This window comes from Etheostoma spectabile, chromosome 18 (genome assembly GCF_008692095.1).
Source record: "Etheostoma spectabile isolate EspeVRDwgs_2016 chromosome 18, UIUC_Espe_1.0, whole genome shotgun sequence".
Lineage (NCBI taxonomy): Eukaryota > Metazoa > Chordata > Actinopteri > Perciformes > Percidae > Etheostoma > Etheostoma spectabile.
In genome coordinates this window covers 10,596,857-10,621,468 of record NC_045750.1, presented here as the reverse complement: position 1 = coordinate 10,621,468, position 24,612 = coordinate 10,596,857, and the positions used below count along the sequence as shown (strand labels likewise).

Below are 24,612 nucleotides of genomic sequence, written 5' to 3'. Positions count from 1 at the left end.
GGAACAGCTGCTTCATCTGCCTGTTGCACCTCTCTCTCTGGTTCTTTTCCAACTCTTGTGAGGCGAGTTCTTCAACTGTATTCTTTCTATTGGTTTGAATGAATAAGGACGACCATCAAACTCAAAAGGCTCTTCTGTGTTATATTCTCCTAGTTATGTTGCTCCAAGCTTCTTCCCTTGTGAACAACTCTGCTCTTCACAGACACGATCTGCACACTGTTAGCTACCTTTTCCTGCTACAACTGAATTCCCAGGAGACAGTGCAAGGCAACAGCTAGCCTTCAGTGTCGTTATTAGCTGTTAGCTGCTAGCTAGTGATAAGTGTGTTCAGCCAGAGTTTTGTGCTATTTTTGAGGAGAACATAAACTACAATTTGTCGCCTCGAAGGCATGGAGGACACCCACTACACCACCGGGCGCTCGGGGATTGATGTCAGCTGCGGGAGGCAAGTAAGGCGGGGACAAAATGTATACAAATACACACAGAACTGCTGCTTTATGATTTTCACAAAAGCTTAGCTGAACACACTTATCAGTAGCAGCTAACAGCTAGCTCTAGTAGCTAAGCAGGCAGGCTACCCACTGGCAAGAACAAGACAGGGTAGGTGAATTAAAACAATGTCTGACTTGAAAACGCATCTTGATGTTACCTAAGGGCCCTGTTCATGTTGTACAGACATTGTAATTGCATTGTGTGTCTGTTAAAAGGCACAAAGGCACTCTAAAACTTGCCCCGTTAACTGCCGTTTTAGCTCAGTGGACGCTTGTACACGTAGCTGCACCGATTCAGGTCAGATTCTTTTAATCGAAAGTACTCGCATATTTATAGCGTTCAAGATTAACAAGAAAATTGGCCGGAATTCTCCTTTAAAAGAACATAAAAGCATTCCTAATCATTCCAGCAGAAGGTGGCCATAAAAAAACATTATGTAAGACAAATGCTTGACATCATGGGTGCATACCTGTGCTGTCAATATTAAGTTTGGTTTGAGACACCCGAGGGCTGGTCATCCGCGGCTCCATGTTGATGGATGAGTGGGTAGGGAACTCCAGCTGTCTTGCCATTGCTATTCGGTCTGGAGGCCGGTAATAGCTCCCAATGTAGCTGTTTTTGGAGGGTGAGTCTAAAGTCTATGGACAAAAAGGAGATGGTTGCTTTATTTAGGTTTTGTTTTTAGACACTGTACGGTTGCAACTCTTGGGTATTATTGATTAGTTGTTTAGTCGATACAGTTAAAAATATATATTGATAAGAAAAAAGTCCCCACAGCCCAAGGTGAGGGCTTCAAATGGGTTGTTTTGTTTGACTAACTAGCTAGCCCAATACCAATAATAAATATTCAATTTACAATTCTTAGCTAGCTAGTTACATTTGTGGAGCTGGTAACGTTACCAGACAAGTTCAGTATGCCTCCTGTGTAAAAAGACTTAACACTTAATTATTAACATTAACTGAGCAATTGATATTGGTAAACTATCTGACGATCAACTAGCTACTGTAACGTCACACCAGCTTTCTGCATCAAGAAGGGTTTTTTTCAAACAAGCCCACCGTTTTGCTCCTTAAAGCTTTAGAAATTTAAACATTGCTAACGTTACGTAACTAGTTACTCGAAAACAACCTGTTTATTTAACGTTGACATAATTGGTTATCTTAGCATAAAACAGTAACGCCTTTTGCAACCGTCCTCGCGTAAGTTACTGTAGATAAAGGTGCATAACAAAACCAGTAGAAAAGCAGCTTCAGATAACCTAACTAGCAGCTAACGACAATTTAGCGAAAGTAAACATTGCTAAAGCTTAGCTAGCTTTTCGTAATTTGCCACATTTGTAACTAACGGCTGATTTGCGAACGTTACCTGATCGTTATAAGTCTCCATTTGTGATGCTGAGGTTGATACTCGTTTCTAAAGAAATCATATGTTTGTATGTAATATTCGGAGGCTGCTGGTTTTAACGTAGCTAACGTTAGCTAACGGATTTTTTTCGAGCCTGTCACTAGTCCGGCCTTTTTAAATTTCCCTCCTCTTCGCCATCCGCTCTCAGCACAGTGGTTCCGCCTGCGCACTGTTTCCTCCTCCCCCTCCATAGTGTTCCAGACTTGTCGATGTATTAATAACGTATGCTCAATGTTTCAAGAAATTCTTATATCTGATGAAGGCTCTGTGACCAACTGACACTTGTATATAATTTAAATAGAAGGAAAAAGTGAAATTGATAAGAATAGTAGCCAAAAACAATATAGGCCTACACACATTTTAGCAAGATAAAATTAAAATGTAACTATTGAAAAATTAATAACATCCAGATTACATATTCAAAGGATTCATAGTTGATACAAGTGTAGCCTACATGTTTGCAAGCTGGTTATTTCTCATAATAATGCTTTCAAAAGTGATCTGTTACATTAAGTTCAGTGAATGCTCACTGTTTGTAATACGATCGCCCTTCAAGAAAATCTACTACCAGTCAAAAATCTGAAAACTTGAAAAACCGTTGGCCAAAATGTAAAGCAGGGCTACAGCAGGAGTTAAGAAATGTTAAGGGTCACAAGTCCTACATGCAGCTTTTATGGATTGAAAGTATTTTGCGTAGTTTGGTTAGAATAATGACTAAGTAGTAGGCATTTAGACATTCATATTGTATGATAATTTCCAGATACACTCCTGAAAATGTAACTAAAAGCAACAGTTTTAGAATGTAACTTTTCAAAGATAATTGGTGTATGTTAGTGAAGAAAACAGCCCCCCCCCCCCCCCCCCCCAAAAAAAAACAAAGTCGACAGGAAAAGTGGTTTTCTTGAATTAACCACACACATTGCCATTTTTTTAATCACTTAGGGGTTAGTAAAGTGTCTTTAGCCTGTAAGTCAATCAATCCGCCTGTAAACATTTGCACAGCAGTATGCAAATAGCCTGCTCCAGCTAAAGGCAACGTGCCTACAGTGAGGCAGCTGGGCAGCACTGAAAGAAAGAAAACAGGCTATTTTCTGTAAAACCTGCATTGGTATTTGTGATTTTTCTGCAGATTTAGACATTTTATTTAGATTTAGGTTTCTTTCTTCTCATTTAGCAAAAACACATTTTCCCCCCATAACACATTTGCATTAGGCCCACATGGCACACCATAATCAAATTTCAGCTTTATTTGCCAGGTATGAGGACACAAACGAGGAATTTTTCTTTGGATCATCATTGCTCACAATGCGCTTACACATGCAAAACAAACCACAAAACAAAACAAACAATGTATACACTCTAATATATTCCCATTCTAAACAGAAACAATAGTGCAATGAAGAGGAATGTTAACCTTTTTCATAAATTTTCACATGTTGACATTGATAGTTGTGTACTATATTGTTTAACTGGTATTGACCGTTTCTGTGGGAAGTTTGGCAGTTTATTTAAATAATAATGACGTTTAAAGCGAATCAAATGGAAACGTAGGCTACGACGTCTTCCTCTATCCTCGGCCAGTCTCAGCTATTTCTGATAAACAAGAGAAGGGTGGGGGCTACTGCCCACGGAGTGTATAACGGGAATTGTAGTTCTCAAGAGCCACCCTCCAGAACACAAACCGAACGAAGAGAATTCAACTCCCATAAAACCTTCCCCCGCGAGCATGGCAACTTCACTGCAACAAATCATTTGTCAGAATCCACACGGCACCGCCCGAAAATGCCTGAGGACTCCACTCATTGGCCGGTTCCTTCTGCCAATCAAATGTTTACCATCAAATTGTTGCCTCCTCTCTTTTCTACTCTGGGACTGACGTTACTGGACAGTGCTGTGGAAAGGCGTCCCGTGGCAGAAGACTTGCACCAAAGAATGTGCATAAAGTGAGTATTTCAGAATGACAGTCTTTGTTTTTGGTCCACAGCAAGAGGTTTGTGTGTAAGAATGTTGTTTTGACCGTGGTTCTGTTGCACTTTACTGGTGTCTTTGTTAACGGGCAGCTTGAAAGCCTTGACACGAAAGAAGCCAGGGATTGATGGACTCACTATACTGACCACTTGCGTCTACATTTTCAGTCATGATATGTCTAAAATTTAGATTATAAAGTCATTAACCATAAACTAACGTGGGTTCAGTATCGTTTGCAAAAGATATATGGCACTTTATTTAGCAGATTATGTTGTTTTGAGACAACATTACCATTCTCAGTATGTTAACCAGGCTTTTTTCTTGGAAGTTAGTTACAGACCAATAATCAGTATTGTTATCAGCATGATCTGTGTTTAAATCCCCTGTATGCCTGCCACAGCCCGATGGGTACTGGCTTATTGAGGCCAATTCTGATGTCAATATTTGAGATTTTAGAAATCAAACCGATTTATTGGCTGGTATTTGTTATTGTTTTAGTCTCATAAACGCATAACAATTGATTTAAAAAAAAAAATTTTTACAAAATTGTGAACAAGACATTTACTGAGCATGGGGTCGGTTGATATTAAATACCCTGTGACAATATACAGCATATTTGTCAACCGACAGAGATTTCTGAATACCATTTACACCTATGCCTTTAATAACTATGTGATATCAGTGTGTTGACGTTAGGTCATGGTGGCCAGTGTTGCAAATCAATACATTTTTGAAGCAATATTAATTTTTTAGATGACCTTTTGCATCATTGTGATGAAACACCTTGATTTCTTGGATATTTCATCTGCTTGATTAATTAAAAACCCTCCTGTGTTTAGTTTCTCATGGGATTTCAGGAACTATTTCCCCAGTCCCCTCCTCAATAACATTAAAAACATTGTTAAAGCTTTTTTTTTAATGTTGTGATGTAAAACATGGACTGTTTCATGTGTTATCTGTTGCATAGCCTGTTGTAATACAGCACAAACGTTAGTCCTACATCAAAAGATGGAAGTACAGGACCAGGAGTCTCTGGGGAGATGGGACCGGCTGGGCAGCCGGGATGCCATCTCCAGATCTAAAGCCATGGAGAACATCTGCCAGGACGTCATGAGGAAAGTGGAGGCCATCAGGCCCATACCATCATTGGCCCTGTCACCCCCAGCCTCGGGAAGCCCTCCCAAGAGTGACCTAAATGACATCCTGGCTCACCTCCTCATGCTGTCCAAACGGTGTCCCTATGATGACGTCAAGGAGCGATGTGTTCGGCTTCTACAGGGAGTCCAGGTAGGACATCCATACAGCTTATACTGAGACCCCAGTGAGCTTCTTGTTCTATGCTGCATTGAGCTGCACCGTGCTGTCATGTCATACTAGTGCTTATGGTATTGTTCTACTGCCATCTGCTCCTCTCGTCACCTCTTTATAAGCATTGCACACATTGTGGGTGAGTCAGAACGTTGTTGGGATCCAATGCATGTTTAATCAAGTGGATTACATTTAATGGCACAATGAAACTTCATGAACTCATTAACATTTAAACATAACAAGAGCCACGTATTCACCAGTCCAGTCCTTCAACCACATGCATACATGCACCGAGAAGAGCAAGTCAAGAATTTGGACAAAAAATTTAGTAATATCACAAGGAATGGGGCTGGCTAAAGGGAAGGCATCACACCGACCAGTGGTCTGTCACAACCATATGCTGACATTAACATCATCTTCTTATATTAGCTAAAATCAGTGTCAGCACTATCAGAATGTCATGCAGTTAATGTTGTTCTTGCAGATGTGGTGCGGTGTAATTTGGATTCAGGTCACAGCATGTAGCTAAATTTGATTCTGTATCCATGTTATTGAAACTTCTATCTGAACCAGCCTTAGTACAAGAAATGGTCAGGACTAAAAAAATGTACATTCATGGTTAATATGTTTTGATGATTAATCTCTGTGCTTAAACATTTTGGATAAATTATATGTTGTCAGTTAAAATTGTCCTAATTTATTTGCAGTGAACAAAACATTTGTTTTATCCCGGCTTTAGCGTGGTGTTAGCTGTGGCCTGTTCCACTTAATGAGTCCTCAAATAACAAACAAAACAACTAAGCCACACAACTTTTGATGACATGCCATCTTGTTATTCTGAGGAAATAGACTGTTTAGCAGTGACATTAATTCCTGTTTGTGTGAAGTGTTTTTAGAAGATGGAGGAGAGGGGCAGAGAGAGGGACAAAGCTGCTTTGCAGGTTTAACAGTGCACCACAGTACACACTGCCTGGTATTTTTGAATTATGCTAAGCTAAATTTGCAATGGACTTGCCAAACAGTGTGTTTATGAGCCCAATGTGGCAGCTCTTTTCGTTCTGGACCCACGGTTGAGGACCCCCTCTGATCAGCACACACACACACACACACACACACACACGCACACACACACATGCACACACCTTTCTCACGTCAGGGATGTAAGGGGTTAAGGGAGGGGGGCTTGTGCTCAGACAGACTTCTAATTCCAGCAGATCCGCTGATTTAAGACAAAATCTTTGAAAGCACAGACAGTCCTTTCCTCATTGCAACCCCCCTCTTCTAGAAGAGGAAGGCCTCCTGCTTGGTGAGAATAATGTCTTTCAATACCTTATGGCTTGCAAAATGTTTGCCTTGTACAAGTAATTTTGCTAGTTTATTGCCCCAATGTGCATATCCAAAGTATATTTTGTACAATTTCATTTTATGTGAAAGTAAATCCAATAATTACTTTAAAAAGGAGAAATAACCTTGTCCATTGTATGGCATGAAACAAATCTAATCCCAGACACTTTTATACAGTAGATGGTTACAAATAAAAGCCTTTAATAGTATGTGCTAGTTTATTAAAAAAAATGCCTATTGGCGCGCACACACACTTAAGGCTATAGTTTGACAATTTGGGAAAAACGCTTACTCCCTCAAACTACCAGTTACCGGCTGTCAACCTACCAACACCTCTAAAGCTCACAAATGAACATGTCTCAATTTATTTGTTTACTCCTTTTAAGAAAAAGAAAAAAACACACATTCTGGTTTAACTGGGGATTTATATGCATCTCTCATCTAAGGTCACAGATACTCTAAAAAAGAACCTCATTTCACATCATTTTAGACCATTATTGTTACCATATCTGTGTCTAAACTTTGCAAAAGCTGGAGAATATAATTAAAAATATAACCTAAGCTAAAGAATCCCATTGGGGACCAGCTACAATCATTCGATCGTAGTCATTTAGTTAGTTTTGATGCTTACAATATTTTACATTCATTTGGCTTAGGTGCTACTAAAAACGGCTTTGTTTCTATGCTGAAGCTTTATAATAACAAGGAAAACCTTGCAAATGCACACAATGCAAGAGAGATAAAGAGGTGGGCAGACTCCATAGTCCTCTGTCTCTCTCTGGTCACCATGTTCCCTCACTGGATGAAAGGAGCCCAGTCTTGGGCATCTGGGCAGAGACAGAGAGGCATTTCTTTGTGTTATGTAATTAGTCCATTGTGTTAGCCCTCAATCCTAACTTGAATTAAGAGTTACTCTCAAAAGATCAACATTTTCTTGTGATGCAGGCTGGTGCTGCTCAGATTTGAGAGAATTTGTCCACATCTACGGCCTACAAGGATGAAATGATGTCGGAAAGAATGTACAGTAAATGCCAAATGGACTTGGTGTCTTTAACATAACATAACATAACATTAACTGCATATTTCAAGGTATGTCACAAATCCTCAAAGACTCATTTGTTCATGAGCATTAAAATAAATATTTAGTTTGCTGTGCAGTTAAGTTTTTATTATTTAAAGTTTTTTTTTTATAAGTTTATTTAAATTTTAACCCATTTTCCAAAGTGAGACTCTGTTTTTCTAAATGTAAAAAGAGATAAGTGATTTGGTCAATATGTTTAATTATCAGGTTCACAAGGGTCTGGCTAGTCCACGCAGCATTCCAGGATGGGAGAAAAACGTGCTATGGTTTATAGGCATTACTTTAAACCAATCACAAGCCTCATGGGCAGCGCTAAGCTCCGCACGGAGCCGCTGCAAAACAGCCTCGGAAAGGAACTTGTTTTGGTGGAACGTGTACATTCAAAAGTTGTTTCTGTCCTGTGAGAAAAAACTCCTATTGGACAGACAGTCTAGCTAGCTGTCTCGATTTACCCTGCAGAGATCTTGTGCCCCTGACACACCAACCAGATGGCCGATCCTCGGCAGAAAAAGCAGTTGAACTGATCATTCTCCCTATATTGGTCAAAAAAGTGCCTCGGAACGCACCAAAGCGAGGAAACGTAGTACGTCTCCATAACAAAAGGCGGCGCTAATCTGTATTGTCGCCCAAAAATGAAAGCCAGCAACTGATTGGATGGTTTCTCCAGAAATTCAAAGACAGTCTATCATGGCCGCTTGTTCAGAATACAATCTCATATTTTACTATATTTTCCTCACCAAAACCTGTTTGTGGAAGCATTTGAATCTGTCTTCATTTCAGAACAACAAATTTTGAATGACTCCCATTCCACTCATTTCTGGGCAGTGCCCACCTTCCCACCGAGCATGTCAGGTCGGCCAAAATGAAGGCCGACGGCCCCTCCGGACCACTCTAGACGGACAACGGCACGGAACACACCGAACAGACTCGAGTCACCGACATCGCCAGACTGTCCGACGGCCGATTATCGGGTTGGTGTATCACGACCCTTAGGAGCAGTTAACCATAGTCCTCCTAAATCCCCTGGAGTTTAAAATTAAAACACAAAAAAAACGTAAGTAAACGGACATCGGTGAAAAGACATGCATCTGGCAGGATTTCATGCAGCACCTGAGCAACCCAGGAAGTGGAACGTTGAGGATATAGACTATCTATTAGTTAATTTCTATGAAATTTGGATACATTTCTTTTTTTTCATACACAATACTGCATTTTTATTTTTCCAGCCTTCATTCTATAAAATGAGCAACCTCTCGTTTTGGTTTAGGGAAGTGGGATTGCAACTTGGGAAATGGGTTAAATATCTTTTTCACTGTGCGGCAGATATTTTTTCATCCAGGATGTGCAGCTTTGACTGCTTTTAAAGAATCAAGTGAAACCTTCAGTCGTTAAGAAACTTGTTTTTTTTTCTCTAAGGAAGTCAGAGGGCTGTGGCTGTTTTTACGCTGCTCCTAATTTTTTACACATACTTATTTTTCTAATTATGTACATTAGGGATGACTCAGCAGCCCCTGTAATAAACACGTATGTGTGATTAATTAAGTAAAATGGCTTCCTGGATCTGGCCTCCTCCCAGAATAACCCAAAACCCATATCTGTCTCCACATGGAAAGCTTGGGGTGTCTCCAGGCCCTTGGTGATGACATCAGATATACTAGATCACATTGCCTTTTCAGGATTCTATTTATTCCTGGGGGGTGCATAAGGTCTCTGTTATACAGGTTGTAAAGGTAGTGCACTACTTTTTAAATCTGTGTCAAGACTGAAATATATGAATGGACACTTATGGTAATAAAGTCCTTGTTTGCATTGGCCCTCAAATGTTTAATCCATTATGATTTTGTTTGATGTTGGTGTTGGGTGGTTTCTTGTGCAGTGGTTTACTCCTTTTGAGACATTGTTAAATCATTTATTGATTGTAGATCTGGTTTCGTGTTGGAACGCTCCTTTTCTGTCTCAAAGGTGCCATGCTGATAAGACTATATAAACAAACTTGACTTGTCAACCTTGACAGACAGGAGTGTGGCAGTGTCAGAGAAGTCCACTTTTAGACCATAACATTAATTTGGAGTTATGTTTTTTGCTTATCGTCACCTTTTAAATGCTTTTGTGCATGAATGTGTGTGGGTAAATTTACCTGCTTGTGTATTTGTAACTGTACTGTATGTGTCGGCGTGTTTGAGTGCATGCCTCCAGACCTCTCAGCTACTTTTGCTTCCTCTCTGTCTGTAAATAGAGTGAGGAACCATGGACATAGAGCCTTGTGGTCTGGACAGATCTGCTGGATTATGGGCAATCTCAGCTTCAAACCGGGTCAGACAAATTGAATGTTGAGGGGGGGGAGAGAAAGCAGCAGCCGGCAATGACCTTTGGCAGAGTAACTGTACAGTGCTCCATGGATATGGAGGATATGTTAGAGAAATAAATCTGTGGAATTACAGCTGCCAGCCAGCTGGACCGAGTGATGGGACAGTGTTGATAGGAGCTGGGGTGGGTGCGTGGGTGTGCACTGTGTACAATCTGTGGGATGTTTAATCTAGCTAAACTACGTGAGGCTTTATGTTGCAATCATATTGGGGCCACTTAAGGCTTTTCTACACTACTTCAAGTCTCTTGTAATATGATTGTTTTTGCCCTGGTGATGCTGATACTGGCGATGATAGCAAAATGACATGGCTCCTCTTCTTTGATGCGTTTTAGCTTAAGTTTTTGTGCAATTTAGAGCTTAAATAATTGATGGTTTGATCATCAGAAAAGCAGTTATGATAATTGGTTAATCATTTCAGCCATTTTCACCAGCTTCTCCACTGTGAGGAGAACTGAATATCTTTGGGTGTGGGACTGTTGGCCGCACAAATCGAGATATTTTGAAGCATTTTCATCCTGGGAACTGAGTTGAACAATATCCTTATGGCACAAATGTCTGTGACTAAAAACACAGTGAGCGGCTTTCTCACTGTAGAAATAGATTTTTAAATTATCTAATAATAAAGAATGCAATCTATAGATAAGCCTTCATTTATTAAGTGTGTCTAGTTTACTGCACGGGAAAATAAACTGCAAGAATCTGAGGATTTATACAATCTCTCTTTCCAGCACCAAACGCCTGTTTAGCCAGGGTATTAGATACTATTTATAACATGCTGAGAAAGCATGCCAACACACAAGCCCCCACTTTGATCCTACAACACAGACAGACCCCCACCTTCCAGCCAGTGAGACCCGGGAAGACTAGTGAGGAGGGGGCATGTGGGAAGTGTGCAACTAGGTCACTGTCAATCCTGTTGTCAATGATAAAAAAGCACAATTTTCTGTTTTTAGCAATTATAGCATGTATGAAAATACATCTTAGAAACATTTTCCTATAAAAAGAAGAATCTGCTAATTTGTTCCCTGGGAGAATCCTCAGTATTCAGTGGAACAGCTGTATTATCCGGGCACTGAGGGAGGGATGGGCTAGTGGGTCTGGGCTTTAGCAGAGCCTAAGCAGTCGTCATGGTACCAGTGGCATGAGGTACAATGATCGGGTGGGTTGGTTGACACCATTACTTTGGGGTGGGGGAGCTGCTCTGTCCAAAGAAAGTGGAAATGTTGCCAAACATATCTATGCACTGAAGGCTGAACAACATATGGGGAAAGGGGGGGGTGTAACAGCAGTTGAATAGATAATGTAGTTTTGTCTCACCCACATACCCCTAGCCTGTGGAAGGAGGATGAGGGGGGAGGAGAGAGCAGGCAAGACTGTGGACAACAGTAACAAAGTGCTGCATCAGGAGGTGGGAAAGGAATTACAAACTATTTGAAGGAGAGAAACACACACAGAAAATGAACATAAATAAAAGAGTCCATCCATCCATCTTTGTCCGCTTATTTGACGTGGGGGCAGCTTCTCCTACCGGGGACCCCGAACTTCCCTTTCCCAAGCCACATAAACCAGCTCTGACTGGGGGATCTCGAGGCGTTTCCAGGCCAGGTTCTAAACCGGTTTATCCACGAGGGCAACTTCAACAGGTTTTTTTCCCTCGCAACAGACATTAAGACTTCTTATAGCATAAAAAGCACATGAGTGATAATAATATAACTACTGGCTGGTAGTGTTGGGGGTAGCTGTTGGCTTACTGACATGGTTTACTTGGACACTAATAGAATGGAGCCTTTTATCTAATTTAATATTCACATGAACATGGGTTTCAAATGCCATGTATATTTTGAACACCATAGTTTCTATTGGGCATGGAATGAAAAATAGTTTCAGTTTGATTAGTTAAATCTTTCTGAACATTGTCCTTCCGATCCAGCTTCCATACTGTAGTTGAGAGAAGAGAAGAGTTGATTGGCTTCAATTATTAAAGTATTATTATGCGCTCACAGAGATACGCTTCTAGGTATATTCCATCAGATGTACCTGTGAAATCTCTGAAAAACCCCTTACTCATATATTATACAATTATAAGATTATTTATTATAAAGTATGAAGTCTCTATCAACTAAAGTAAACAGTAGGGTTTTGTGGGTTTAGTGCAATATATTACTTGTACATGTGTAAATATATTTCAGTTGAGAGAAACTGATTTCATTTTGCCCCATGTCTGAAACCAAACCAAAGCCTTTGTGTAGTTCTGTAGGCTTTATGATATCATGAGGAAACACACACACACACACACACACACACACACACACACACACACACACACACACACACACACACAAACAATCCAACAAAATAAATCTTGCTGCATATCACCCCGCTGTGGTTCTGCCACTTTCATCGATTTGCATGCCATCTGTTCAGGATTAATTTGATCGAATTCATAAATGGAATGATGAAGGTTATTGTCCAGTGGAAGCAGTATTCGAAAAAATCAATAGACCTTTTATCCTCCACCCTCCTACTCTTTAATGCTCGGCTTTTTACTTGATGAAAAAGAATCGCCATTGAATGATTTCATCATCGACACAGCATACAGGGACTGAAGCAGCTTCAGTTCACCTATCTGGACACTGGATGGTGCTCTGTACCAGTCTGTAGTCTGCTTTTCTTCCCATGATACTGGATGGGACTTTTCCATGTACTGGGCTGAATGCATGCAATGCTGCACATGATTTTAATCGTTTTCTTCTGCCCTAGTCACTGGGCATTCATCGTGTGTGTGTGTGTGTGTGTGTTTGTGTGTGTGTGTGTGTTCTATGTGCTATTGTCTGTCTATGCGTGTGTTGGTCTCTCTGCCTTTGAGTTTGAATGTGTGTTGTGTGTTTACAAGTCTTGAGAGATTTATAGCAGTGAGCATGCAGGATTTAGAGGCATCTGCGAATCAGGTCACAAAGCATGAATAGCCCAGTGGCTGTGGTCCAGGCCTCAGTCTGAGGTTGCCCCTATTAGGATACAAACCACACAGGCTCAACACCAGGCTTAACCAGCTGGAATACACAAACAAAATATTAGGGGCACTTGGCCTTGTTCTGATCAGGAAATATTGTGTAACCACTGAAATTAAGTTGATGAACTGTAATCCTTAATCGATTTTAACTTTTGGTTGTGGACCATTAATTGGACAAAATAAACAATTTGACTCACCTTGAGGTCGGAAAAATATGAGGAACAAGTTTTGAAATTTTATACACCAAATGGTGTATTGATTTATTGAAATAATTGTTAACAGATTGGTGTAAACCCAAACACATGTTTTGAGAGTTTTGCCATAATGGATGTGTACGTCAGAAATAATGGGGCAAAATCAAAAATCAAGACGTATTTAATTTTCACGCCAATGCTTTTTACCTGTGCCATTCCAGTATATCTGATTGTGTAGGCTTCTTTGGGAGTTTAAAGGCCCTTAACTGCCTTCAGTCTGGAAGGAAAACAGTGGACATGCAACACACACACACACACACACACACACACACACACACACACAGTGCTCACAAGGGCTTGTTAACCTCATCCAATCTTGTAAAGACCCCACATTTTGAGACATGAATTTAGCTGTGGTCAGCACCTGATGGATCGTTTCCCATTGCAGGCATTGTGTGGTGCTGCTCACCCAATAGTGTTGCTTCAGTTAACCCAGTGCCAAGTTGGCTTAGCTGAGGCCCGGCTATGATGTTGTTTCAGCGTGTATGGTATTGTTCCAGGCCCAGTGTGGAGTGGTAGAGAGGCATTGTGCTCTCTTCTCGGGGGTATTGTCCTGAGCTGAGTGTGTGCTTGTTTATGTTACAGACCAGTTTGTCAGGACGGTGACAGTTTCACGCTACGGGACCTCCATGTTCCCACAGTCGGTCACCTCTGACCTAAACTCTTTTTCTCTAAAACCAGGCCAATGTTTGTGTGTTTATGTGGGGCAGAGACACGGACGGAGGGAGTGGCGATGTGTGTGATTGACATGCAGTTTTTGTAAAAAGTACTTCACAGTGTTTACTTAGGCTAGGAAAACACTCCCTCACATTGACCAGTGTGGCTACCCTAAATCTAGACATGCACCTTCATGTTGGAGGTTATTTGGTGTCTTATCACACACCTACGAATTTATTAAAAAAATGTATATAGTGTAGGATTAAAATTAAACAATGATTGTGAGGTTCCAACTCTTAGTGTTAATTTGAATGCATTTACAGTGGGGGAAATAAGTATTTGACCCCTTGCTGATTTTGCAGGTTTGCCCACTTACAAAGAATGCAACGATCTATAATTTTAATTATATGTACATTCTAACAGTGAAAGACAGAATCCCAAAGAAAATTCCAGAAAATCACATCATCTGAATTTATTAAAATTGATAACCATCTGATGAGGAAAAACAAGTATTTGACCCCCTGGACAAACAGCATGTTAATATTTTGTAGAAAAGCCATTATTGGCCAGCACAGATGTCAAACGGTTTTTATAGTTGGTGACAAGGTTTGTGCACATGTCGGCAGGGATGTTGGCCCACTCCTCCCTGCAGACAGCCTCCAAATCATTCAGGTTCCGGGGTTGTCGCCTGGCAACTCAAATTTTAAGCTCCCTCCAAAGATTTTCAATTGGATTCAGGTCTGGAGACTTGCTAGGCCACTCCAGAACCTTGATGTGCTTCTTCTTCAGCCACTCTTTTGTTGCTTTGGCGGTGTGCTTAGGGTCGTAGTCGTGCTGAAACACCCATCCTCGACCCATCTTCAGCTCTCTCACTGAGGGAAGGAGATGTTGGTCCAGAATTCCACGATACATGGCCCCGTCCATCCTCCCCTCAATACGATGGAGTTGTCCCGTCCCCTTGGCTGAAAAGCACCCCCAAAGCATGATGTTGCCACCACCATGCTTGACGGGGGGATGGTGTCTTGGGTTGTACTCTGTGTTTATTGCCCTCCAAACACGACGAGTGAGTGAGTTGAGGCCAAAAAGTTATATTTTGGTCTCATCTGACCACATCACCTTCTTCCAGGCCGCTTCTGAGTCGTCCAGGTGGTGAATGGCGAACTTCATGCGGGCCTGTACAGGTTTCTTCTTGAGCAGGGGGACCTTGCGTGCGCTGCAGGATTTCAATCCATGACGGCGTAGTGTGTTACAAACAGTTTGATTTTGTAAACTGTGGTCCAAGACGCCCTCGTGATTCATCAGTTCCCCCCTTGTGGTTTTGGGATGATTCCTCACCATTTGAATGATCAGGGACACCCCACGAGGCGAGATCTTGTGTGGAGGCCTAGACCGAGGGAGGTTGGCGGTGGTGTGGTGCTTCTTCCATTTCCTGATAACTGCACCGGTGTTAGCTGTGGCCTGTTCCACTTAGAGTCCTCAAATAACAAACAAAACAACTAAGCCACACAACTTTTGTGCATGCCATCTTGTTATGAGGAAATAGACTGTTTAGCAGTGACATTAATTCCTGTTTGTGTGAAGTGTTTTTAGAAGATGGAGGAGAGGGGCAGAGAGAGGGACAAAGCTGCTTTGCAGGTTAACAGTGCACCACAGTACACCCTGCCTGGTTTTGAATTATGCTAAGCTAAATTTGCAAGGACTTGCCAAACAGTGTGTTATGAGCCCAATGTGGCAGCTTCTTTCGTCTGGACCCACGGTTGAGGACCCCCTCTGATCAGCACACACACACACACACACACAACACCAACACGCACACACACACATGCACACACCTTCTCACGTCAGGGATGTAGGGGTTAAGGGAGGGGGGCTTGTGCTCAGACAGACTTCTAATTCCAGCAGATCCGCTGATTTAAGACAAAATCTTTGAAAGCACAGACAGTCCTTTCTCATTGCAACCCCTCTTCTATGAAGAGGAAGGCCCTGCTTGGTGGATAATGTCTTTCAATACCTTATGGCTTGCAAAATGTTTGCGTACAAGAATTTTGCTAGTTATTGCCCAATGTGCATATCCAAAGTATATTTTGTACAATTTCATTTTATGTGAAAGTAAATCCAATAATTACTTTAAAAAGGAGAAATAACCTTGTCCATTGTGCATGAAACAAATCTAATCCAGACACTTTTATACAGTAGATGGTTACAAATAAAAGCCTTAATAGTAGTGCTAGTTTATTAAAAAAATGCCTATTGGCGCGCACACACACTTAAGGATAGTTTGACAATTTGGGAAAAACGCTTACTCCTAAACTACCAGTTACCGGTGTCAACCTACCAACACCCTAAAGCTCACAAAGAACATGTTCAATATTGTTTACTCCTTTTAAGAAAAAGAAAAAAACACACATTTGGTTAACTGGGGATTTATATGCATCTCTCATCTAAGGTCACAGATACTCTAAAAAAGAACCTCATTTCACATCATTTTAGACCATTATGTTACCATATCTGTGTCTAAACTTTGCAAAAGCTGGAGAATTAATAAAAATAAACCTAAGCTAAAGAATCCCATTGGGGACCAGCTACAATCATTCGATCGTAGTCATTTATAGTTTTGATGCTTACATATTTTACATTCATTTGGCTTAGGTGCTACTAAAAACGGCTTTGTTTCTATGCTGAAGCTTTATAATAACAAGGAAAACCTTGCAAATGCACACAATGCAAGAGAGATAAAGAGGTGGGCAGACTCCATAGTCCTCTGTCTCTCTCTGGTCACCATGTTCCTCATGGATGAAAGGAGCCCAGTCTTGGGCATCTGGGCAGAGACAGAGAGGCATTTCTTTGTGTTATGTAAGTCTCATTGTGTAGCCCTCAATCCTAACTTGAATTAAGAGTTACTCTCAAAAGATCAACATTTTCTTGTGATGCAGGCTGGTGCTGCTCAGATTTGAGAGAATTTGTCCACATCTCGGCTACAAGGATGAAATGATGTCGGAAAGAAGTACAGTAAATGCCAAATGGACTGGTGTCTTTAACATACATAACATAACATTAACTGCATATTTAAGTATAGTCACAAATCCTCAAAGACTCATTTGTTCATGAGCATTAAAATAAATATTTAGTTGCTGTGCAGTTAAGTTTTTATTATTTAAAGTTTTTTTTTATAAGTTTATTAAATTTTAACCCATTTCCAAAGTGAGACTCTGTTTTTTAAATGTAAAAAGAGAAAGTGATTTGGTCAATATGTTTAATTATCAGGTTCACAAGGGTCTGGCTAGTCCCAGCAGCATTCCAGGATTGGAGAAAAACGTGCTAGGTTTATAGGCATTACTTTAAACCAATCACAAGCTCATGGGCAGCGCTAAGCTCCGCACGGAGCGCTGCCAAACAGCCTCGGAAAGGAACTTGTTTTGGTGGAACGTGTACATTCAAAAGTTGTTTCTGTCCTGTGAGAAAAAACTCCTATTGGACAGACAGTCTAGCTAGCTGTCTGATTTACCCTGCAGAGATCTTGTGCCCCTGACACACCAACCAGATGGCCGATCCTCGGCAGAAAAAAAGCAGTTGAACTGATCATTCTCCCTATATTGGTCAAAAAAGTGCCTCGGAACGCACCAAAGCGAGGAAACGTAGTACGTCCCATAACAAAAGGCGGCGCTAATCTGTATTGTCGCCCAAAAATGAAAGCCAGCAACTGATTGGATGGTTCCAGAAATTCAAAGACAGTCTATCATGGCCGCTTGTTCAGAATACAATCTCATATTTTACTATATTTCCTCCAAAAACGTTTGTGGAAGCATTTGAATCTGTCTTCATTTAGAACACAAAATTTTGATGACTCATTCCACTCATTTCTGGGCAGTGCCACCTTCCCACCGAGCATGTCAGGTCGGCCAAAATGAAGGCGACGGCCCCTCCGGACCACTCTAGACGGACAACGGCACGGAACACACCGAACAGACTCGAGTCACCGACATCGCCAGACTGTCCGACGGCCGATTATCGGGTTGGTGTATCACGACCCTTAGGAGCAGTTAACCATAGTCTCCTAAATCCCCTGGAGTTTAAAATTAAAACACAAAAAAAAACGTAAGTAAACGGACATCGGTGAAAAGACATGCATCTGGCAGGATTTCATGCAGCACCTGAGCAACCCAGGAAGTGGAACGTTGAGGATATAGACTATCTATTAGTTATTTCTATGAAATTGGATACATTTCTTTTTTCATACACAATACTGCATTTTTATTTTCCAGCCTATTCTAAAATGAGCAACCTCTCGTTTTGGTTTAGGGAAGTGGGATTGCAACTTGGGAAATGGGTTAAATATCTTTTTCACTGTGCGGCAGATATTTTTTCATCCAGGATGTGCAGCTTTGAGCTGTAAAGAATCAAGTGAAACCTTCAGTCGTTAAGAAAATTGTTTTTTTTTCTCTAAGGAGTCAGAGGGCTGTGGCTGTTTTTACGCTGCTCCTAATTTTTTACACATACTATTTTCTAATTATGTACATTAGGGAGACTCAGCAGCCCCTGTAATAAACACGTATGTGTGATTAATTAAGTAAAATGGCTTCCTGGATCTGGCCTCCTCCAGAATAACCCAAACCCATATCTGTCTCCACATGGAAAGCTTGGGGGTCTCCAGGCCCTGGTGATGACATCAGATATACTAGATCACATTGCCTTTCAGGATTCTATTATTCCTGGGGTGCATAAGGTCTCTGTTATACAGGTTGTAAAGGTAGTGCACTACTTTTTAATCTGTGTCAAGACTGAAATATTGAATGGACATTGGTAATAAAGTCCTTGTTGCATTGGCCCTCAAATGTTTAATCCATTATGATTTTGTTGATGTGGTGTGGGTGGTTTCTTGTGCAGTGGTTTACTCCTTTTGAGACATTGTTAAATCATTTATTGATTGTAGATCTGGTTTCGTGTTGGAACGCTCCTTTTCTGTCTCAAAGGTGCCATGTGATAAGACTATATAAACAAACTTGACTTGTCACCTTGACAGACAGGAGTGTGGCAGTGTCAGAGAAGTCCATTTTAGACCATAACATTAATTTGGAGTTATGTTTTTTGCTTATCGTCACCTTTTAAATGCTTTTGTGCATGAATGTGTGTGGGTAAATTTACCTGCTTGTGTATTGTAACTGTACTGTATGTGTCGGCGTGTTTGAGTGCATGCTCCAGACCTCTCAGCTACTTTTGCTTCCCTCTGTCTGTAAAAGAGTGAGGAACCATGGACATAGAGCCTTGTGGTCTGGACAGAGCTGGATTATGGGCAATCTCAGCTTCAAACCGGGTCAGACAAATTGAATGTTGAGGGGGGGAGAGAAAGCAGCAGCCGGCAATGACCTTTGGCAGAGTAACGTACAGTGCTCCATGGATATGGAGGATATGTTAGAGAATAAATCTGTGGAATTACAGCTGCCAGCCAGCGGACCGAGTGATGGGACAGTGTTGATAGGAGCTGGGGTGGGTGCTGGGGTGTGCACTGTGTACAATCTGTGGGTGTAATCTAGTAAACTACGTGAGGCTTTATGTTGCAATCATATTGGGGCCACTAAGCTTTTCTACACTATTCAGTCTTTGTAATATGATTGTTTTTGCCCTGGTGCTGATAACTGGCGATGATAGCAAAATGACATGGCTCTCTTCTTTGATGCGTTTTAGCTTAAGTTTTGTGCAATTAGAGCTTAAATAATTGAGGTTTGATCATCAGAAAAGCAGTTATGATAATGGGAATCATTTCAGCCATTTTCACCAGCTTCTCCACTGTGAGGAGAACTGATATATTGGGTGTGGGACTGTTGGCCGCACAAATCGAGATATTTTGAGCATTTTCATCCTGGGAACTGAGTTGAACAATATCTTATGGCACAAATGTCGTGACTAAAAACACAGTGAGCGGCTTTCTCACTGTAGAAATAGATTTTTAAATATCTAAATAAGAATGCACTTATAGATAAGCCTTCATTTATTAAGTGGTCTAGTTTACTGCACGGGAAAATAAACTGCAAGATCTGAGGATTTATACAATCTCTCTTTCCAGCACAAACGCCTGTTTAGCCAGGGTATAGATACATTTATAACATGCTGAGAAAGCATGCCAACACACAAGCCCCCACTTTGATCCTACAACACAGACAGACCCCCACTTCCAGCCAGTGAGACCCGGGAAGACTAGTGAGGAGGGGGCATGTGGGAAGTGTGCAACTAGGTCACTGTCAATCCTGTGTCAATGATAAAAAAAGCACAATTTTCTGTTTAGCAATTATAGCATGTATGAAAATAATCTTAGAAACATTTTCCTATAAAAAGAAGAATCTGCTAATTTGTTCCCTGGGAGAATCCTCAGTATTCAGTGGAACAGCTGTATTATCCGGGCAATGAGGGAGGGATGGGCTAGTGGGTCTGGGCTTTAGCAGAGCCTAAGCAGTCGTCATGGTACCAGTGGCATGAGGTACAATGACGGGTGGGTTGGTGACACCATTACTTTGGGTGGGGGGAGTGCTCGTCCAAAGAAAGTGGAAAGTGTGCCAAACATATCTATGCACTGAAGGCTGAACAACATATGGGGAAAGGGGGGGTGTAACAGCAGTTGAATAGATAATGTAGTTTTGTCTCACCCACATACCCCTAGCCTGTGGAAGGAGGATGAGGGGGAGGAGAGAGCAGGCAAGACTGTGGACAACAGTAACAAATGTGCTGCATCAGGAGGTGGGAAGGAATTACAAACTATTTGAAGGAGAGAAACACACACAGAAATGAACATAAATAAAGAGCATCCATCCACTTTGTCCGCTTATTTGACGTGGGGGCAGCTTCTTACCGGGGACCCCGAACTTCCCTTTCCCAGCCACATAAACCAGCTCTGACTGGGGGATCTCGAGGGTTTCCAGGCCAGGTTCTAAACCGGTTTATCCACGAGGGCACATAACAGGTTTTTTTCCCTCGCAACAGACATTAAGACTTCTTATAGCATAAAAAGCACATGAGTGATAATATAACTACTGGCTGGTAGTGTTGGGGGTAGCTGTTGGCTTACTGACATGGTTTACTTGGACACTAATAGAATGGAGCCTTTATCTAATTAATTTCACATGAACATGGGTTTCAAAAGCCATGTATATTTGAACACCAAGTTTCTATTGGGCATGGAATGAAAAATAGTTTCAGTTTGATAGTTAAATCTTTGAAAATGTCCTTCCGATCCAGCTTCCATACTGTAGTGAGAGAAGAGAAGAGTTGATTGGCTTCAATTATTAAAATTATTAGCGCTCACAGAGATAAGCTTCTAGGTTATTCCATCAGATGTACCTGTGAAATCTCTGAAAAACCCTTAAATTATATACAATTATAAGTATTTATTATAAAGTATGAAGTCTCTATCAACTAAAGTAAACAGTAGGGTTTTGTGGGTTTAGTGCAATATATTACTTGTAAATGTGTAAATATATTCAGTTGAGAGAAACTGATTTCATTTTGCCCCATGTTGAAACCAAACCAAGCCTTTGTGTAGTTCTGTAGGCTTTATGATATCATGAGGAAACACACACACACCAACACACACACACACACACCACACACACACACACACACACACACCCCACAAACAATCCAACAAAATAAATCTTGCTGCATATCACCCCGCTGTGGTTCTGCCACTTTATCGATTTGCATGCCATCTGTTCAGGATTAATTTGATCGAATTCATAAATGGAATGATGAGGTTATTGTCCAGTGGAAGCAGTATTGAAAAAAATCAATAGACCTTTTATCCTCCACCCTCCTACTCTTAATGCTCGGCTTTTTTACTTGATGAAAAAGAATCGCCATTGAATGATTTCATCATCGAAACAGCATACGGGACTGAAGCAGCTTCAGTTCACTATCGGACACTGGATGGTGCTCTGTACCAGTCTGTAGTCTGCTTTCTTCCCATGATACTGGATGGGACTTTTCCATGTAATGGGCTGAATGCATGCAATGCTGCACATGATTTTAATCGTTTTCTTCTGCCCCAGTCACTGGGCATTCATCGTGGTGTGTGTGTGTGTTTGTGTTTGTGTGTGTGTGTGTTCTATGTGCTATTGTCTGTCTATGCGTGTGTTGGTCTCTCTGCCTTTGAGTTTGAATGTGTGTGTGTTTACAAGTCTTGAGGAGTATAGCAGGAGCATGCAGGATTTAGAGGCATCTGGAATCAGGTCACAAAGGATGAATACACCAGTGGCTGTGGTCCAGGCCTCAGTCTGAGGTGCCCCTATTAGGATACAAACCACAGGCTCAACACCAGGCTTAACCAGCTGGAATACACAAACAAAATATTAGGGGCACTTGGCCTTGTTCTGATCAGGAAATATTGTGTAACCACTGAAATTAAGTTGATGAACTGTAACCTTAATCGATTTTAACTTTTGGTTGTGGACCATTAATGGACAAAATAAACAAATTGATCACCTTGAGGTCGGAAAAATATGAGGAACAAGTTTTGAAATTTTATACACCAAATGGTGTATTGATTATTGAAATAATTGTTAACAGATTGGTGTAAACCCAAACACATGTTTGAGAGTTTTGCATAAGGATGTGTACGTCAGAAAATATGGGGCAAAATCAAAAATCAAGACGTATTTAATTTCACGCCAATGCTTTTACCTGTGCCATTCCAGTATATCTGATGTGTGAGGCTTCTTTGGGAGTTTAAAGGCCCTTAACTGCCTTCAGTCTGGAAGGAAAACAGTGGAATGCAAACACAACACAAAACACACACACACACACACACACACACAGTGCTCACAAGGGCTGTTAACCTCATCCAATCTTGTAAAGACCCCACATTTTGAGACATGAATTAGCTGTGGTCAGCACCTGATGGATCGTTTCCCATTGCAGGCATTGTGGTGCGTGTGCTCACCCAATAGTGTTGCTTCAGTTAACCCAGTGCCAAGTTGGCTTAGCTGAGGCCGGCTATGATGTTGTTTCAGCGGTTTGGTATGTTCCAGGCCAGTGTGGAGTGGTAGAGAGGCATTGTGCTCTCTTCTCGGGGGTATTGTCCTGAGCTGAGTGTGTGCTTGTTTATGTTACAGACCAGTTTGTCAGGACGGTGACAGTTTCACGCTACGGGACCTCCATGTCCCACAGTCGGTCACCTCGACCTAAACTTTTTCTCTAAAAACAGGCCAATGTTTGTGGTTTATGTGGGGCAGAGACACGGACGGAGGGGAGTGGCGATGTGTGTGATTGACATGCAGTTTTTGTAAAAAGTACTTCACAGTGTTTACTAGGTAGGAAAACACTCCCTACATTGACCAGGTGGCTACCCTAAATCTAGACATGCACCTTCATGTTGGAGGTTATTTGGTGTCTTATCACACACCTACGAATTTATTAAAAAAATGTATATAGTGTAGGATTAAATTAAACAATGATTGTGAGGTTCCAACTCTTAGTGTTAATTTGAATGCATTTACAGTGGGGGAAATATATTGACCCCTTGCTGATTTTGCAGGTTTGCCCACTTACAAAGAATGCAACGATCTATAATTTAATTATATGTACATTCTAACAGTGAAAGACAGAATCCCAAAGAAAATTCCAGAAAATCACATCATCTGAATTTATTAAATTGATAACCATCTGATGAGGAAAAACAAGTATTTGACCCCTGGACAAACAGCATGTAATATTTTGTAGAAAAGCCATTATTGGCCAGCACAGATGTCAAACGGTTTTTTTTAGTGGTGACAAGGTTTGTGCACATGTCGGCAGGGATGTTGGCCCACTCCTCCCTGCAGACAGCCTCCAAATCATTCAGGTTCCGGGGTTGTCGCCTGGCAACTCAAATTTTAAGCTCCCCCAAAGATTTTCAATTGGATTCAGGTCTGGGAGATTGCTAGGCCACTCCAGAACCTTGATGTGGCTCTCTTCAGCCATCTTTTGTTGCTTTGGCGGTGTGCTAGGGTCGTAGTCGTGCTGAAACACCCACTCGACCCATCTTCAGCTCTCTCACTGAGGGAAGGAGATGTTGGTCCAGAATTCCACGTACATGGCCCCGTCCATCCTCCCCTCAATACGATGGAGTTGTCCGTCCCCTTGGCTGAAAAGCACCCCCAAAGCATGATGTTGCCACCACCATGCTTGACGGTGGGGATGGTGTTCTTGGGTTGTACTCTGTGTTATTGCCCTCCAAACACGACGAGTTGAGTTGAGGCCAAAAAGTTATATTTGGTTCATCGACCACATCACTTCTCCAGGCCGCTTCTGAGTCGTCCAGGTGGTGAATGGCGAACTTCATGCGGGCCTGTAGGTTTCTTCTGAGCAGGGGGACCTTGCGTGCGCTGCAGGATTTCAATCCATGACGGCGTAGTGTGTTACCAACCGTTTTTTTGTAACTGTGGTCTCAGCTGCCTTCAGTGATTCATCAGTTCCCCCCTTGTGGTTTTGGGATGATTCCTCACCATTTGAATGATCAGGGACACCCCCAGAGGCGAGATCTTGTGTGGAGGCCTAGACCGAGGGAGGTTGGCGGTGGTGTGGTGCTTCTTCCATTTTCTGATAACTGCACCGACAGTTGATCTTTCTCCCAAGTTGCTTTCCGATTCTCTTGTAGCCCATCCCAGCCTTGTGCAGATCTACAATCTTGTCCTGATGTCCGTAGAAAGAAGCTCTTGGTCTTGCCCATGGTGGTGATGTTGGATGTGGTTGTTGGGTGTG

At 41.6% G+C, this 24,612-nt stretch overlaps 2 protein-coding genes and 1 long non-coding RNA gene across 6 annotated transcripts in view; 2 read left to right on the top strand and 1 right to left on the bottom strand.

The window, feature by feature from the left end:
• cep57l1 (centrosomal protein 57, like 1) overlaps positions 1 to 2,128 on the bottom strand; it is a 6,684-nt gene extending 4,556 nt beyond the window's left edge. For 3 of the 4 annotated variants that reach the window (XM_032543020.1, XM_032543018.1, XM_032543019.1), the window contains exons 1-2: positions 1,859 to 2,128; positions 962 to 1,130 (exon numbers count right to left, since the gene is read on the bottom strand). In XM_032543020.1, the coding sequence (XP_032398911.1) occupies positions 962 to 1,130; positions 1,859 to 1,879 (190 nt within the window). In that variant the 5' untranslated portion in view covers positions 1,880 to 2,128. Of the gene's footprint in view, positions 1 to 961; positions 1,131 to 1,392; positions 1,520 to 1,858 lie in introns of those variants that run through there. The other variant, XM_032543022.1, reaches the window with a different exon arrangement.
• Positions 2,129 to 3,723: 1,595 nt separating this feature from the next.
• Positions 3,724 to 24,612, top strand: part of sesn1 (sestrin 1) — a 109,424-nt gene continuing 88,535 nt past the window's right edge. Inside the window, exons 1-2 of the mRNA XM_032543015.1 lie at positions 3,724 to 3,840; positions 4,833 to 5,152. Coding sequence (XP_032398906.1) covers positions 4,874 to 5,152 — 279 coding nt within the window. The 5' untranslated portion in view covers positions 3,724 to 3,840; positions 4,833 to 4,873. The remainder of the gene's footprint in view (positions 3,841 to 4,832; positions 5,153 to 24,612) is intronic.
• On the top strand, positions 7,208 to 7,548 carry LOC116706279 (uncharacterized). Its single transcript, XR_004336193.1, has 2 exons — positions 7,208 to 7,264; positions 7,463 to 7,548. It is a non-coding gene; the product is annotated as an uncharacterized LOC116706279 (long non-coding RNA).